This window comes from Dendropsophus ebraccatus, chromosome 10, assembly GCF_027789765.1.
Source record: "Dendropsophus ebraccatus isolate aDenEbr1 chromosome 10, aDenEbr1.pat, whole genome shotgun sequence".
Classification (NCBI taxonomy): Eukaryota; Metazoa; Chordata; class Amphibia; order Anura; family Hylidae; genus Dendropsophus; species Dendropsophus ebraccatus.
This window is the reverse complement of record NC_091463.1, coordinates 91,494,289-91,508,552: the sequence shown is the minus strand read 5'-3', so window position 1 is coordinate 91,508,552 and position 14,264 is coordinate 91,494,289. Positions and strand designations below refer to the sequence as shown.

Below are 14,264 nucleotides of genomic sequence, written 5' to 3'. Positions count from 1 at the left end.
CAGACATAACATACATTACATTATTCTGTGAATAATTTTTTAGCGCCGCACTACCCCTTTAAAATAAAGTCTCCCAGCTATACCTGGGTGCTGCCTAATCAGGGAAGTGATGTGACAGCTGTCCGTGACTATCAACCAAGACACATGAAGAGCACCTTCAGTGTTCAAGCTGATCTGATTTATTCAGTGAAAATCTCTTAGTTATATCTTAACAGAAGAACTTAGAAAAAAGGTAGGAGGCCCCAGGTTGTTTACATATTCTGCAAGAGCAGCCATGATATTTGTCCCCGGCTGTCCTTGCCCTTATCTATAGTCAAGGATCCTCAGACCCTAAACTAAAGAGAAGAAAGAGCAGGGAAAAAACAAGTTCTCCTTGTAATAAAAGATGGTAAATAGACAGAGAGAGGACCTCTTTCCCAATAGTTGCATAGACAGCATTATACACAGCACGTACACACTGTAAGGGGCCTATTCCACAGGAACGATAATCAGCCAAATTGGGCCAAATGGGGATTATCGCTCCGTGAAATAGAGAGAACGATCAGCCGATGATCATGTCATCGGCTGATCATTCATTTAGGTTCAGACCTAAAATTGTCATTCGTCACCAGCGCATCGCTACGGCTGAATATCGGTGCGCGGCGCCGACCGACGATTTTAGCAGAACCATACATTACCTGTCCGGGCGCAGGTCTTCTTCTCCCGGTCCCGCGCGGCAGCATCGGCTTCAGAGCGGGGCTGTCTGAACTCACAGACCGCTAAGCCAATCACTGGCCAGGACCACCGCGGCCAGTGATTGGCTGAGCGGTCTGTCAGTTCAGTCAGCCCCGCTCCGAAGCCGATGCTGCCGCGCGGGATCGGGAGAAGAAAACCTGCGCTCGGACAGGTAATGTATGAAGCAAGGGCTGCAAGGACATCGGTAACAATGTCCCTGCAGCCCTTGTTTCACGATCATAGGGCCGTGAAATAGGCCCAGTAAACGAGCACCGATCTAGCAGATCGGCGCTCGTTTACGTCGTTGCTCATCCGGTGGAATTGGACCCTAAGACTATAGAATGGAGGAACAGAGACAAAATGTCCTCTCAACTCCACAATAACACACATAAAATAGACTCAACTCCACAGCATCCGGCGGCTGAAGGCTGTGTAAAAAAAATATATATATATAATAAACTAAACATACTGGGGGAGATTTATCAAACATGGTGTAAAGTGAAACTGGCTCAGTTGCCCCTAGCAACCAATCAGATTCCACTTTTCATTTTCCAAAGAGTCTGCGAGGAATGAAAGGTGGAATCTGATTGGTTGCTAGGGGCAACTGAGCCAGTTTCACTTTACACCATGTTTGATAAATCTTCCCCTCTGTTTTTCGCCAAAAATAAGACAGCGCCTTATATTATTTTTTGCTCCCAAAGAGGCTTTATGTCTTATTTTCGGGGGATGTTTTATTTCTGTCCCCCGAGCTCCTCCCTCGGCTCTTCCCCCTGCCACCCCCTTGGTTCTCTCCCCCTGGCCCTGGGGGTGCCTTATTTTCAGGGGATGTCTTATTTTAGGCTAGTTGGTAGGCTAGCTGGGGTGTCTTATTTAAGGAGAATTTCTTATTTTCGGGTAAACGTGGTACCTGTCCACGCTCACTGATATCCTGCTAGCTTCAGCCCGCTCCTCGCAGTGTCTAAAGTGACAGAGCATTCAGCTAATCACTGGGACAGTCCCAGGAGCGGGCAGAAGCTGGCAGGATATCAGGTAGTGCAGAGAAGTATGTATAATTTATTATGTTACACTTATTAGGCAAGGGCTGCATGGATATCGCAAAGAATGTGCTGTATGCCGCGGCAGGCATGCGGTGTTGCGGCAGCTCTGTGGGTGTAGGGTCACTTGGGCTTTTGTCACAGTAGCCTGGAGTGGTGTTGGACCCCTGGACAAACAGACACTGCGTTCAAGGTTAGGGTAACCCAAGTGTTAGCCTGGTGTGTAGGTGCGATTGCAGGAAGAATAGACCAGAGCCCAGCAACTTATACAGGATAACGTGAGTTTACCTAAAATCTTCAGTGCAATACAATAATAATACTTTGGTAACTGCAGGCGCAGTAGTAGTAAAGGTAGTGCGATGCCCTGGCCCCTAGGGGCCACTCCGCTATACAGATGTTGGATGGGTCCAGGAATCGGGGCAGCTGTAGGAAGTAGTGGTCACGATTTAGGCACAAGGGTGCTACAGCTAGAAGCCGGGCTCCTGACCATGCGGGAATACTGGGCATGCGATTCTTCGTTGTCCTTAGTCAGGGCACCAATGATCACACCAATGCCAAGGTTCAGAAACAACGGTAGTTGTGTATTTATTGTAACGGTGGTAACTAGTAGTAACAGTCTCTCCGGATGCAACCGGGAATAAGGCAATCTTGAATAAAGCAGAATAATGGGTGATGCTGCAATAGGCTGTGAGATTAGCGTGCTGAATAATGGGAGTAGTAGTGATACTGAAGCAGAGATGCTGGGTGGAATGAGACTTGAATTGAATACTTGCTGTTGATGAATTGAGAGGATGATGATGAGAGGAACTGAAGAATGACTGAAGAATCGACACCCAGATGAGAATCTTGAGACTTGAGACAGGAACACAGCCAGTGGACTGGAGCAGCAGAGCACACGCAGGTCTCTCTCTCTTAGCAGGGAGAGAGGACAAACACAACTTGTCTCCTGAAGGTGGAGGACAAGACTCGACTCACGACCTACCCCCTATGTGGCAGGGAATAGACTAAGGTAGCACAGGAAGTAACATGGTAACCCCAGCCAAAAGCTCGATGACTATTGGTGTTACCATGGAAGCAGGGCACAGTCACGTGACATCCAGCCATTGCATCATCACACCATTAGGCATATACAGAGGAATATACATGAGGAGTACCATCCTTGAACACTAGGAGGGGACATAATACCTTTTGACACTGATACCTGAATTCACATGCAATAAATGACTGAAATGGCAGACTTAAATACTGAGAAGGGGGACACAATACACGCAGTTTGCAGTGGACCATAGCTTTCCAGAACAGAACTAGTTATAATAAAAATATGAGCATAAGAATGGCTGTTCTGGGACACTGCAGTAGTAGACTTTGTCAGCAACAGCAGAGTGAAGTAGAAGGAGCGTCTTGAAGGCCCTGTCTAATGTAGGAATGTACTCTGCCAGGATAGCATGGTTGAGGATACAATAAGAAGAAGATACTCGTACTCACGTATATCCCTTTTGATGTGACCGATTTATGTCCTATAGTGTTGGGGTACCGTCCTGCTAGTGTAGCATATCATGTAGATGGTATCCCTGGCGTGGACAAGATTTGTCCCAGAGGAAGTCCTTCCTCCTGAGGGCTCTAGCACTGCATGCTAGCGGTGGTTACTGGCATAAAAGAAAGTTTCAAACTCCTTGAAAAGGGTCCTGGCCGGAGCCAGGCCTTGACTTCACTGCAGCAGGAACAGTCTCTGTGTCTTGCTCTCTCTACTGACTGGCTAGAAAGACCCTCCTACAAGGAACTAGCTCCTTTTTATAGGGGCAACTTAGCTAGTGTGTGATTGGTGGGACTGTGTGCGTAAAAGAGGGAGATAAGGCAGAAAAGAGAGGGAAACAAGCCTGAACCTGAAATAGGCTGAAAATATACAGTTTAACCCAATGCTTCCTTCAGCTGTGCTTAAGACAATAAGTAGACAATACATACAGTGACACCTAGTGAGGAAAACACATAATACACATTCACTTCATCCCACTGTGAGAACCTGAGTGAGTTACTTTGCCCAAGTGCATAGAAAACCTAGTGGCATACCTGTGCTGGGACACTACAGATAGATAGATAGATAGATAGATAGATAGATAGACAGAGAGATACAGCCCTTGCTGCACAATTATCGAGCTGTGTGTGGGCACAGGGAGCGAGTGCCGATCTAGCAGATCGGCACTCACTTACACCAAGTTATCAGGCAGTGTAATACGGCCCTTAGGAACACTAGGCCAAACGTGCGGCCTGGCACTCCTGCAGACAGTTTTGGAGGAATATTGATAGTTTGTGGATTACTATACTACACTAGCACTCCCTATTCCCTTGCTATATCTGTGTACCTGACCCTTTGTGTTTGCTGACATTGGCTTTATCTAAGATTTTGTACTGCGCTCCTGTCTGTGTTTTTGACCTTGGCGGTTTCTCTTTGGTTCGGATTTGGTCCCTTTAGCTGCTCTCTCGGTTCTGACTAGTGATGAGCGAGTACTAAAATGCTCGGGTGCTCGTTACTCAAAACGAATATCTCCCGATACTCGAGTGCTTGTTTCGGGTAACGAACCCCATTGAAGTCAATGGGAGACTCGAGCATTTTTGGAGGGGACTCAGGTTCGGTAGAGGGAAGGTCGTGTGAAAACCTGTCAACCTCAGAAATTGATGGAAACACAACGGAAATGGACAGGAAACAGCAGGGGCAGCATGTATGCATGCCTCTGAGGCTGCCTAATGCCACCATTATGCCTAATTCTGTGCAACAGCCTGGTTAAAACAGAGGTAGGCATATGGACCACCCAAAAACCTGACACAGCATGGCAGTGAGAACACAGGGAACCATTAAAACAGAGATAGCATATCATGAACCACCCAAAAATTCATGCATGGTGGTGAGGACAGAGTGAACGAGGTAGAAGCGGTAGCCAGTGAGCCTCCCCAAAATTATACCAGACCTAGCATGGCAGTGAGCACACAGAGAACCATTAAAAGTGAGTGAGTGATTGATCACCTGTTCACACTGCTGCGGTTTCAATATCGGTCTACCTTGAGACCCCGTAAGTTGGGCAAAGAAGCTAGGGAGTGGACGTCTGCGGTGTGCCACTGCTACCTCCTCAACAGGGGCTGCTGTGTCACCCTGCCCTGAACCCCAGCCTCCGGCAATGGCATCACTTGGAACCCCACGCAATCGTCCTCGACCCTTACCCCTGGGGTTCACCGTTTTATGGACACTGCACAGTATGGAACTTAGATAGGCCTTGCGTATGAAATACAGAAATCAGGAAAAATACTTGTGCTCCCACAAGTTTTGGGGGGGCTGTACAGTACAATCTGGTAGTGGCTGGACCTATACACACTCTGTGACACCCCATTACAATGAGCAGTGAAGTGCTATGCAGGTGTACTACAAATCCTAGCAATACAGTGTAGTACCCACGGGTTTTAGGGGGTCATCATCAAGGGTACAGCAACCAGTCCCGCTCCTCCGCAGACGTAGTGTGATGTCAGAGCATGGCAGTGAGGACACAGAGAACAATTAGAAGTTATACAGAAGCAATACAGTGTAGTGCCCACTAGTTTAGGGGGGGCTGGACGGTTCAATCTGGTATTGGCGTGAACTATACACACTCTGACACCCCCTTCCAATCAGCAGTAAAGTTCTATGCATGATGTACTACAAATCCCAGCAATACAGTGTAGTACACACTAGTTTAGTTGGTGCTATCTGGTATGGGCACCAACTGTACACACTTTCTGTCACCCCAATACAATGAGCAGTGAAGTAAGTTCTATGCGGGATGCACTACAAATCCCAGCTATACAGTGCAGTACACACTAGTTTAGGGGGGGCTTGACGGTGCTATCTGGTATGGGCAACAACTGTACACACTTTCTGTCACCCCAATACAATGAGCAGTGAAGTAAGTTCTATGCGGGATTCACTACAAATACCAGCTATACAATGCAGTACACAGTAGTTTAGGGGGGGGCTTGATGGTGCTATCTGGTATGGGCAACAACTGTACACACTTTGTCACCCCAATACAATGAGCAGTGAAGTTCTATGCGGGATGCACTACAACTCCCAGCTATACAGTGCAGTACACCAAGACCACCAGCCCCAAAATCAAAAAGGAGTACACTAAGCACTTCTTAGGGGTCTGTATGCAACACCTAATGTCCCCTTTCTGCCAGCAGCCGGTCACCACAGTGTGCTGGTTAAATCGCGGTAGCAGCACTGCAAGTCCCAGCCAGCAATCTGTAGTAATAGTATTAATAAAACCTTTTAAGCCCTGAAAAGGGCTGTTTGTTTGTATTGCTAGTATATACCCTGCCTACTGGAACACTAAATCCTACACTGACACTCTCCCTGAGAAGCAGCAGCTCTGTCCCTGATCTCTCACAGCATACGTCTGAAGCGAGCACTGTTTTATATGGCAGGGTCATCTGATCTGGCCAACCAATCGCTGCTATCGACATGTATGGGTCCCAAAGAGTCTCCTGCATGTTTATTGGCTGAGAAATAGCGCCCAAACTTACAGGAAACGGATGATGAGATTTCCTCGAGTATCGCGAGATGCTCGTCCGAGTAACGAGTACCATCGAGTATCCTAATACTCGATCGATTACCAAGCTATGCTCGGATGAGCACGTTCGCTCATCTCTAGTTCTGACACTTTGTCTTGTTACTTGACTCTTCTCTGGTTCAGATTTGTGTCCAGGCCATTATCAGTGTTTTTGACGTGGACTATAGACTGACAGTCCCAGCACATTAGCAGAGTAGGGACCATCGCCCAGTTGGGGTCTGCTGTCTAGGGCAGCACGTCAAGTAGGCATGGACAGTAGGCCAGGGTGGGGTGGGGCTCACTGCATCTCTGATGTGACATAGAGCCTGCATTATTGTACTTGGATAGAGTGGAAGTGAATGCAATTATTCTGATAACAGAAATAACCCAGCTTCCTCCTCCTGCAGACCTATCTGTCTTCCCTGTACATCTGGCACCTCCCGGGCTTTGAAGAAGAGCGGGAACGCTGTGACCTGCAGTGACCATGGTGAGTGTCAGAGGGAAGGATTTAAAGGGATATTCCAGAATGAAAATCTTTTTTTTTTTTTTTTTTTTTTAATCAACCAGTGTCAGAAAGTTATACAGATTTGTAAAGTATGTCTATTTAAATAAACAGCCTTCTAGTATTTTTTAGCTGCTGTATGTCCTGCATGAAGTGATGTTTACTTTGCAGTCTGACACACTCCTCTGTCCATGTCAGGAACTGTCCAGAGCAGGAGAGGCTTTCTGTGGGGATTTGCTGCTGCTCTGGACAGTTACTGACATGGAAAGAGGTGGCAGCAGAGAGCACCGTGTCAGACTGGAAAGAATACACCTCTTCCTGCAGGACATACAGCAGCTGATGAGTGCTGGAAGACTGGAGATTTTTAAATAAAAGTAAATTACAAATTTATATATCTTTCTGGCAACAGTTGATGTTTTCTCTGGAGTACTTTTAATATTGTACTTTTAGGAGGGTGGGATCTAAAATCCTAAACTGATTAAAGTGACTGTCTAGAAATAGAAAAACATGTCTTTCTTCCCAAAAAGCACCACATATGTACTCATACTGTGGTGTCCCACCATGGGTGTTTTTACTCTCTCCTGTGCACCTGTCAAAAAAGCCTTTTCTTTCAGGTTAAAAGTGTTGATGAGGTATTGTGAGGTTTCACTACTAGGTGTCAGTATTTTATATGTCTATGTATATTACACAGCTGAAATCAGTAATGGGTTAATGCTAATGTTGTACCATGTGTTTTGTGCTAACCTATAGGAGGTGCTCTGTCTCTTTCTGCCTAACCCTGCTCTCTACACACTCACCCCTGTAGGAGGAGTTAGTTAGCTCCGTGTGGGAGGAAGTGAGCAGTTTGGTTGAGTCTAGACACCAGAGTGTATAGATGTAGCAACAACCAGTTCTTTTAACACTATTACTAACAGTATTACTATATCTACTATACAGTGCTAAGCACTTTAGAGGGAGAGGTCATCAAGGAACACCCTAACCCATGCCGAGAACACGTCTACAAAAAGCAGGACAGTATCCTGAGCACAAGAGGAACTAGTCTTGATAGGACAAAGTTACCCTAAAGAAGGTCTACGTATCCTATCTCGCAGGTAACTGGGACACACCCAGACACTTAGCTACACCCAGATAACCACAGCTGGGGCTTGTAGTACCCTCACAGGACGAGTAGCTCGACACTGTAGGGCAGAAGGTGGTCAGACCAAAGTCTAAACACAACTTCAAGTAAAGTATTCACTACAAAGTATATCTTTAAGTTCTGGTAGAGTACATTGCTTAATTGGGTTGGCGCTCCTCTGACAAACTCCTCTCCTCTCAAGCACCTCCTTAAGCACAGGTTCAAGCACAAGTCTGTGTCAAGGATTTATCTATTCTACAAAAGTGTATTGTACTACTGAAGATCTTGACAGTAAAGCTGTTCTATTTTTACATCACTGGGACTCTGTCATATTTTGTACGCACCAGCACCTATACACACTAGCTGCACACCTTGAGTTATTTTTACCCTTTCTGTGGGTGGTGGTACCGATAGTCCGGGTGGGTCAATTGCCACTCAGGACTGCCGTGGCAAGAGCCCAAGGGACCCATCACAACCCGGCAGGTTACCGACCATTTGGGGACAACTACCGGCCATATACAAAACAGATACCAACATCACACCTGTGTGCTGGACTAGCACTAGCGTCACAACACTAACATCACTGGCTGAGTACCACAATATATTGTGTGTGGTATTACAACTGGGTTCCATTCACGTCATTTGGAACTGTAATACCACACACAAACTAAGTGCAAGAGAGGCGCTGTTTTAGGGGAAAAACAGCCATGTTTTATCATTTGGAATAACCCCTTTATTTATAGGAATTTGGGAGCCTATAGAAGACAGATTTATTACTGAGTACAATGAGAGATGTATAAACTTGTCATCAGTCATAGGTGGAGGGCTGGACATCAGCAGCCAGGACTTATGTGATCTCCGCTGGCTCTTTCCTCCTTCCTCTACAGCCAAGCGCCATTTAGCTTTTATAGGAACGTAGTAATCTGGGACACGGAATCCATAACATTTTATGTTTTCTAGAAAAAACTCTACTCCCATCAGACGAGGAGAAGGCCATGTTTGTCGCAGAAGAAACTTCTAGGAATTTAGAGTGGAAAGATGTGTTCATAAAGCGAGGGGATAAGGTAAGAAGAATGGATAGTAAAATTAGGATTATTCGGCTGATCTCCAGTAGAGTAAAACTCCTAGCGGACCCCTCCATGGGATTACCAGGTCTGGGGCAGTACATAGGCATGTGTGGACCTAGACTGTCAACAGGGCGGTCACTACATCTCTGTTCTCTGGTATCATTAAAGTGACTCTGTACCCACAATCTGCCCACCCCCCCAAACCCCTTATACCATGAGATAGCTGCTTTTAATCCAAGATCTGTCCTGGGTCCGTTCAGCAGGTGATGCAGTTATTGTCCTAAAAAGCAACTTTTCAACTTGCAGCCCTGTGTCAAACTGGCGTGGCCGAGAGTGTCTGTGCATTAGGCTGGCACACCCTCTCTGTCCCTCCTCCCCACCCTCCTCATCATTAGGAATGCCCCAGGCAGGATTTCTCCTATTCATCACCTGTGAGAACATGGCACATGGGCTGGATCGTTAAGGCACCTGTGTAGTGTTCACTGCAGAGGAATAGGAAAAATCCTGCCAGTGGCATTCCTAATGATGAAGAGGGTGGGGAGGAGGGACTGAGGGGTGGTGCAAAGTTAAGGCACAGATACTCTAGGCTATGGCTGTTTGGCACAAGGCTGCAAGTTTAAAAGTTGTTTTTTTAGGAAAATAACTGCATCACCTGCCGAACAGACCCCAGGACAGATCTAGGATTAAAAGCAGTTATCTGAAGGTACAAGTGGTTTGGGGGGGGGCAGATTGTGGGTACAGAGTCGCTTTAGGAACAGTTGGTGACCACCTCCTCTTGACATTTCACCATGCCTATAGACCAGAAAGGGGGAACATTGAGCCCTCCAGCTGTTGCAGAACTACTAGTCCCATCAAGTCTGTCCAGACAAAGCTGTAGATTAGTGAGACTAGAAAAGGTAAATAACGCTGCCCTGTGAAAGAAGGACCAGACACTGCAAGTAATCCCACAGCAAAATCCAAAAACTGAATGCTTCTTTAAAGAAACTACAAGTCCACCTAAAGAGTTCAAGTCTCTTCATGCAGCGTCCCGGTACCCATTTCCCAGCTACTGTGTTTATAAGGTTGTTGTGTGACTGAGTAATACTTTGCTTTGTTATTTAAAGAGGACCCGACCCCCCGCTAGAACCCCTCATACTTACCTGATCACGCGGGGTCCTGCTTCTTCGGCCTGTCCCGGGACGGAGATATCCCCGCGGGAAGCCCAGTGCGCGCGCCGCTGGGATTAGTCCGACGCTCATAGAGAATGAATGGAGCGTCAGACTCACCATTCATTCTCTACGAGCGTCGGACTCACCTCTGCAGCGCGCGTGGGGCTTCCCACAAGGGTATCTCCATCCCGGGACTGGCCGAAGAAGCGGGACCTGGCGCGATCAGGTAAGTATGAGGGGCTCTAGCGGGGGGTGACAGGTTCCCTTTAAACATATCATACATTCTGTGTACATACTGTCACTTTACTTGTCACACTGCTCAACAGCAAACCCTGAAGTATATAGTCAGTGCCAAGAGTAACATTTTTTAATGTGTCTTTACCACACTGAGTGTCACATGTATGGAGGTTAGATGCTTTGGTCACATGATGTCTCTCAATCAATTGGGACAATCCATAGTCCAGCTCCTGTTAATCTGGAAACGGGTTGGAACAAAAACCAATCTGAGCCTGGCCTTTGGCTAGAGAGGATGTCTACTAGCTCAGTATCTGCCAGTCAGACTATATCTTGCTGCATTGACAACTTCCTTTCTCCTCCACAGAGGCTTAGCTGTCTTGAGGCTACCAAAAAGAAATTTAAGGACATTCCAGACATTAAAGACCTGATAACTGATAATTTTTTATGTACGGGAGGAACAGAACCTGAGGTGGATCCACCAACCTGCAAAGGTAACTCATTCATCTTCATATGTCTTAGGTGAACATTCACTTTCATGTTTATCTCTAATACCCATCGATGATCCATGTGTAGCTGCAGCCATCATCCCTGTGCCGGGGTTGTGTTTCAGAGTCTGTACTGAGCTGCACACTGAGGACAGAGGAGGATGAGGGTTATAGTCCTTTATGAGGTTGACAGAGTAGGCAGCTGCCCACAGAACCATTGGCGGTGGGTTTCCAAGTTAAGAAAGAGACAACGCTCTGTTGGATCATCCAGATATCTCATAAGAACATTGAGAATTGTTGAGATGGAAGCTTCACCAGGGCCCACTAAATGTATGATTGTGTCCATCAGGCATCTCCACTGCTAAAGATGAGGTATCAAGATGAGGGGGCATTCTTGAATTACAAAAGAGGTTGTTCCGTTCATGGACAACAACTTGAGGTAGAGCTGGACCCCTGACTTCTGGATATTGATTGTGAAGTATTGGGATCGGCCTAGTGTCAATGCTCTAAAATGTATCTCCATTTCTCCTACTAAAGGTGACGGTGGAGGTCCACTTATTGTTAAGTACAAGCAACGCTTCATCCAGGTGGGTGACATTTCATAGTCCGTCTGACTTTCTTACTGAATTTGATTCATGTTGGTTTAATTGTAAGGCCACATTCACTCCATGTAAGACACCGGCCGTGAGTGAAGATCATCCCGGCCAGTACTTCTTTTCTGTTGAATTGGGATGCAAGCACATCCATGTGTCCGCATTCACCATTGAACATGATGGAGAGTGCAGCCAGCGCTCCATTGTGTGCACTGTCAGGGTTGTGCATGTCAGTTTTGGGTAGACATCTCAGTTTTTTGTACGTCCGCTAGGGATCCCGGCCAGAGCCTATGCTATGTGTATACGCTCCGGCCAGGATCCCATTGACTGCAATACAACATAGGTTTTGTATTAATAACGGACATTGTTGCAAAATCGGCCGTGATTAATATAAAACTTACCTTGTATGAATATAGCCTAACATTGTACATGGGTGCTACAGTAAGATGTAATGGTGTAGGCATGGAAAACCCAAAGTTCCCTTAATACATAGAGGTAGTTCCAGCAGTCTATGGAGAGGTCAAATGTATTTCCCCTCAGACATTATATGCCAGCAAAAAGGGCAGGGTTCATGACTCCTGTCTCCTCTACAACTCGAACACATTCGGACTCTTGGTGTGGTGTCCCACTATTAGTGCTCTATGCACCTGTCAAAAAGCTTTCTCTCAGGTTAAGTGGTGAATGAGGAATTAACAGTTTCCCCACTAGGTGTCAGTGTTTCTTTTACTTATATGTATTCTATTGCACATCTGAGGAAGGTCATGGGTTAATGTTGTTGTGTACCATGTGTTTTATGCTGACCAATAGGAGGTTCTCTCTCTCTCTCTCTCTCTCAACCTATCCTGGCTCTCTACACACACTCACCCCCTATAGGAGCAGTTAGTTAGCTCTGTATGGGAGTAAGTACGCAGTTCAGTTGAGTTGAGTCACAAGTGTGACCAGATAGTTAGACACCAACAGTTCTTTCAGTCAAACCACTATCTATTACGCAGTGCTAAGCACACAACAGGGAGAGTAGTAACTAAGGAACACCCTGACCCATGCCAGGAACGCGTCAGAAAAGAGCAGGGCAGTATTCTGACAAGATAGGAACTAGCCTCAGTAGGACAAAGCAACCATAAAAGTAAAGGTCTACATATCCTACTGCGCAGTGCAGGTAACTGGGAAACCTCGGACACCTAACTACACCCAGATAACCACGGCTGAGGCTTGTACTACCCTACTGGGACGGGTTCTACGATACCAGAGGGCAGAAGGAGGTAAGACATTGTCTATATGTGAGTACAAGTAATACTTCACTCAAGATATCTACTAGTTGCAAGTTCTAAAGTTCTGGCAGAGTACACCGCTACGCTGGGTTGGGGCTCCTCGGTCAAACTCCTCACCTCTGCTCTAATCTTCACTCTGTAAGCACTGCTACAACTACCTCTCTTACTTCTCTCAAGCACCTCCTCTAAGCACTAAGGTCAAGGACTCCAGTGTGTCAAGGTTACTGTCTGTAAAACATGTACTGTTAAACTAAAAAGCCTTACAGTAAAGATGTTATATTTTTACACAAATAGGACTCTGTCATCCTCTGTCAGCACCGGCACCTGTACACACACAACCGCATACCTTGGGTAATTTGTCCCACATTGGTAAAACACCCAAAAAGATCATTCTCCTATGTGTACAGCAGTATGTGCTCCATGCTTCCCCTACCATGAGCCGCTAAGACAGGCAATAACTGTCAGACAGCTCCTTCCTGTCAGCCATATTCTCTTCCATGGGTCACCCAGAGGCTCCTCCCTTTTCCCTTTCGCAGCACAGGCGGGTATGGCTAACCATAAGGTATGGTGGCCTCCCTTCTTTCCACTGATGATGTTGGTGAAGCGATAGGTTGGGCATGATGGATTTCCCCACCCAATACTGTTGTTCTTGGAGGAATAAGTCGGTGTCAGGCTGTGGTTAATCCTTCCCGTCCCTATAGGAAACAAATGAACACTTGACTGCTCCAAATGATGCGTAGGAAGATATTACTGTCAGCCAACCGTTATTGAAAATGTATTTATACCTTAACAGGGCCCTACGTCTACTACACAGCAGTTTGTGGCCTGGCTACCTGGTTACTGCTACCTCTCTTACAGATATATCCTCTACATAACACACATAGGGGTAGATTTATCAAACATGGTGTAAAGTGAAACTGGCTCAGTTGCCCCTAGCAACCAATCAGATCCCACCTTTCATTCCTCACAGACTCTTTGGAAAATGAAAGGCGGAATCTGATTGGTTGCTAGGGGCAACTGAGCCAGTTTCACTTTACACCATGTTTGATAAATCTCCCCCCATAATGTACATTGAAAGAACCTACATTTAATCATATCAATGTTATAATAGCCGTTACTTGTATTATTTGTTGGTGTTTGTAAGGTTTGTACTGACTTCACGTCTCCTTTACCATTTAGGTGGGCATTATTAGTTGGGGAACAATCAACAGCTGTGTTGGACCTAAAAGAAGACGTGACCCGGTATCACCGCTGTCTCGGGACTTCCATATCGATCTGTTCCATATGGTGGATTGGCTGAAGGAAAAGGTGCCAGAGCTGGAGTTCCTGGCCTAAAGCTTCCAGGCGATGGAACCATGCAGACAATGACTTGGGCCGCTCCATTGGCCTAAGATTTGGTTGGACACACTGGAAAAATACCTTTTAGGAAGTGACAGCAATAAAATATCCCCAGCACTACATTATACACAGCAATATAGGATCACAGATACAAATGGAATTATATAAATGGTACCTCTGAAATTAA

At 46.2% G+C, this 14,264-nt stretch overlaps 1 protein-coding gene across 1 annotated transcript in view; it reads left to right on the top strand.

Moving 5' to 3' along the window:
- LOC138766412 (complement factor B-like) overlaps positions 1 to 14,264 on the top strand; it is a 28,470-nt gene extending 14,206 nt beyond the window's left edge. Inside the window, exons 11-15 of the mRNA XM_069943999.1 lie at positions 6,730 to 6,809; positions 8,902 to 9,005; positions 10,758 to 10,884; positions 11,416 to 11,465; positions 13,919 to 14,264. Coding sequence (XP_069800100.1) covers positions 6,730 to 6,809; positions 8,902 to 9,005; positions 10,758 to 10,884; positions 11,416 to 11,465; positions 13,919 to 14,074 — 517 coding nt within the window. The 3' untranslated portion in view covers positions 14,075 to 14,264. The remainder of the gene's footprint in view (positions 1 to 6,729; positions 6,810 to 8,901; positions 9,006 to 10,757; positions 10,885 to 11,415; positions 11,466 to 13,918) is intronic.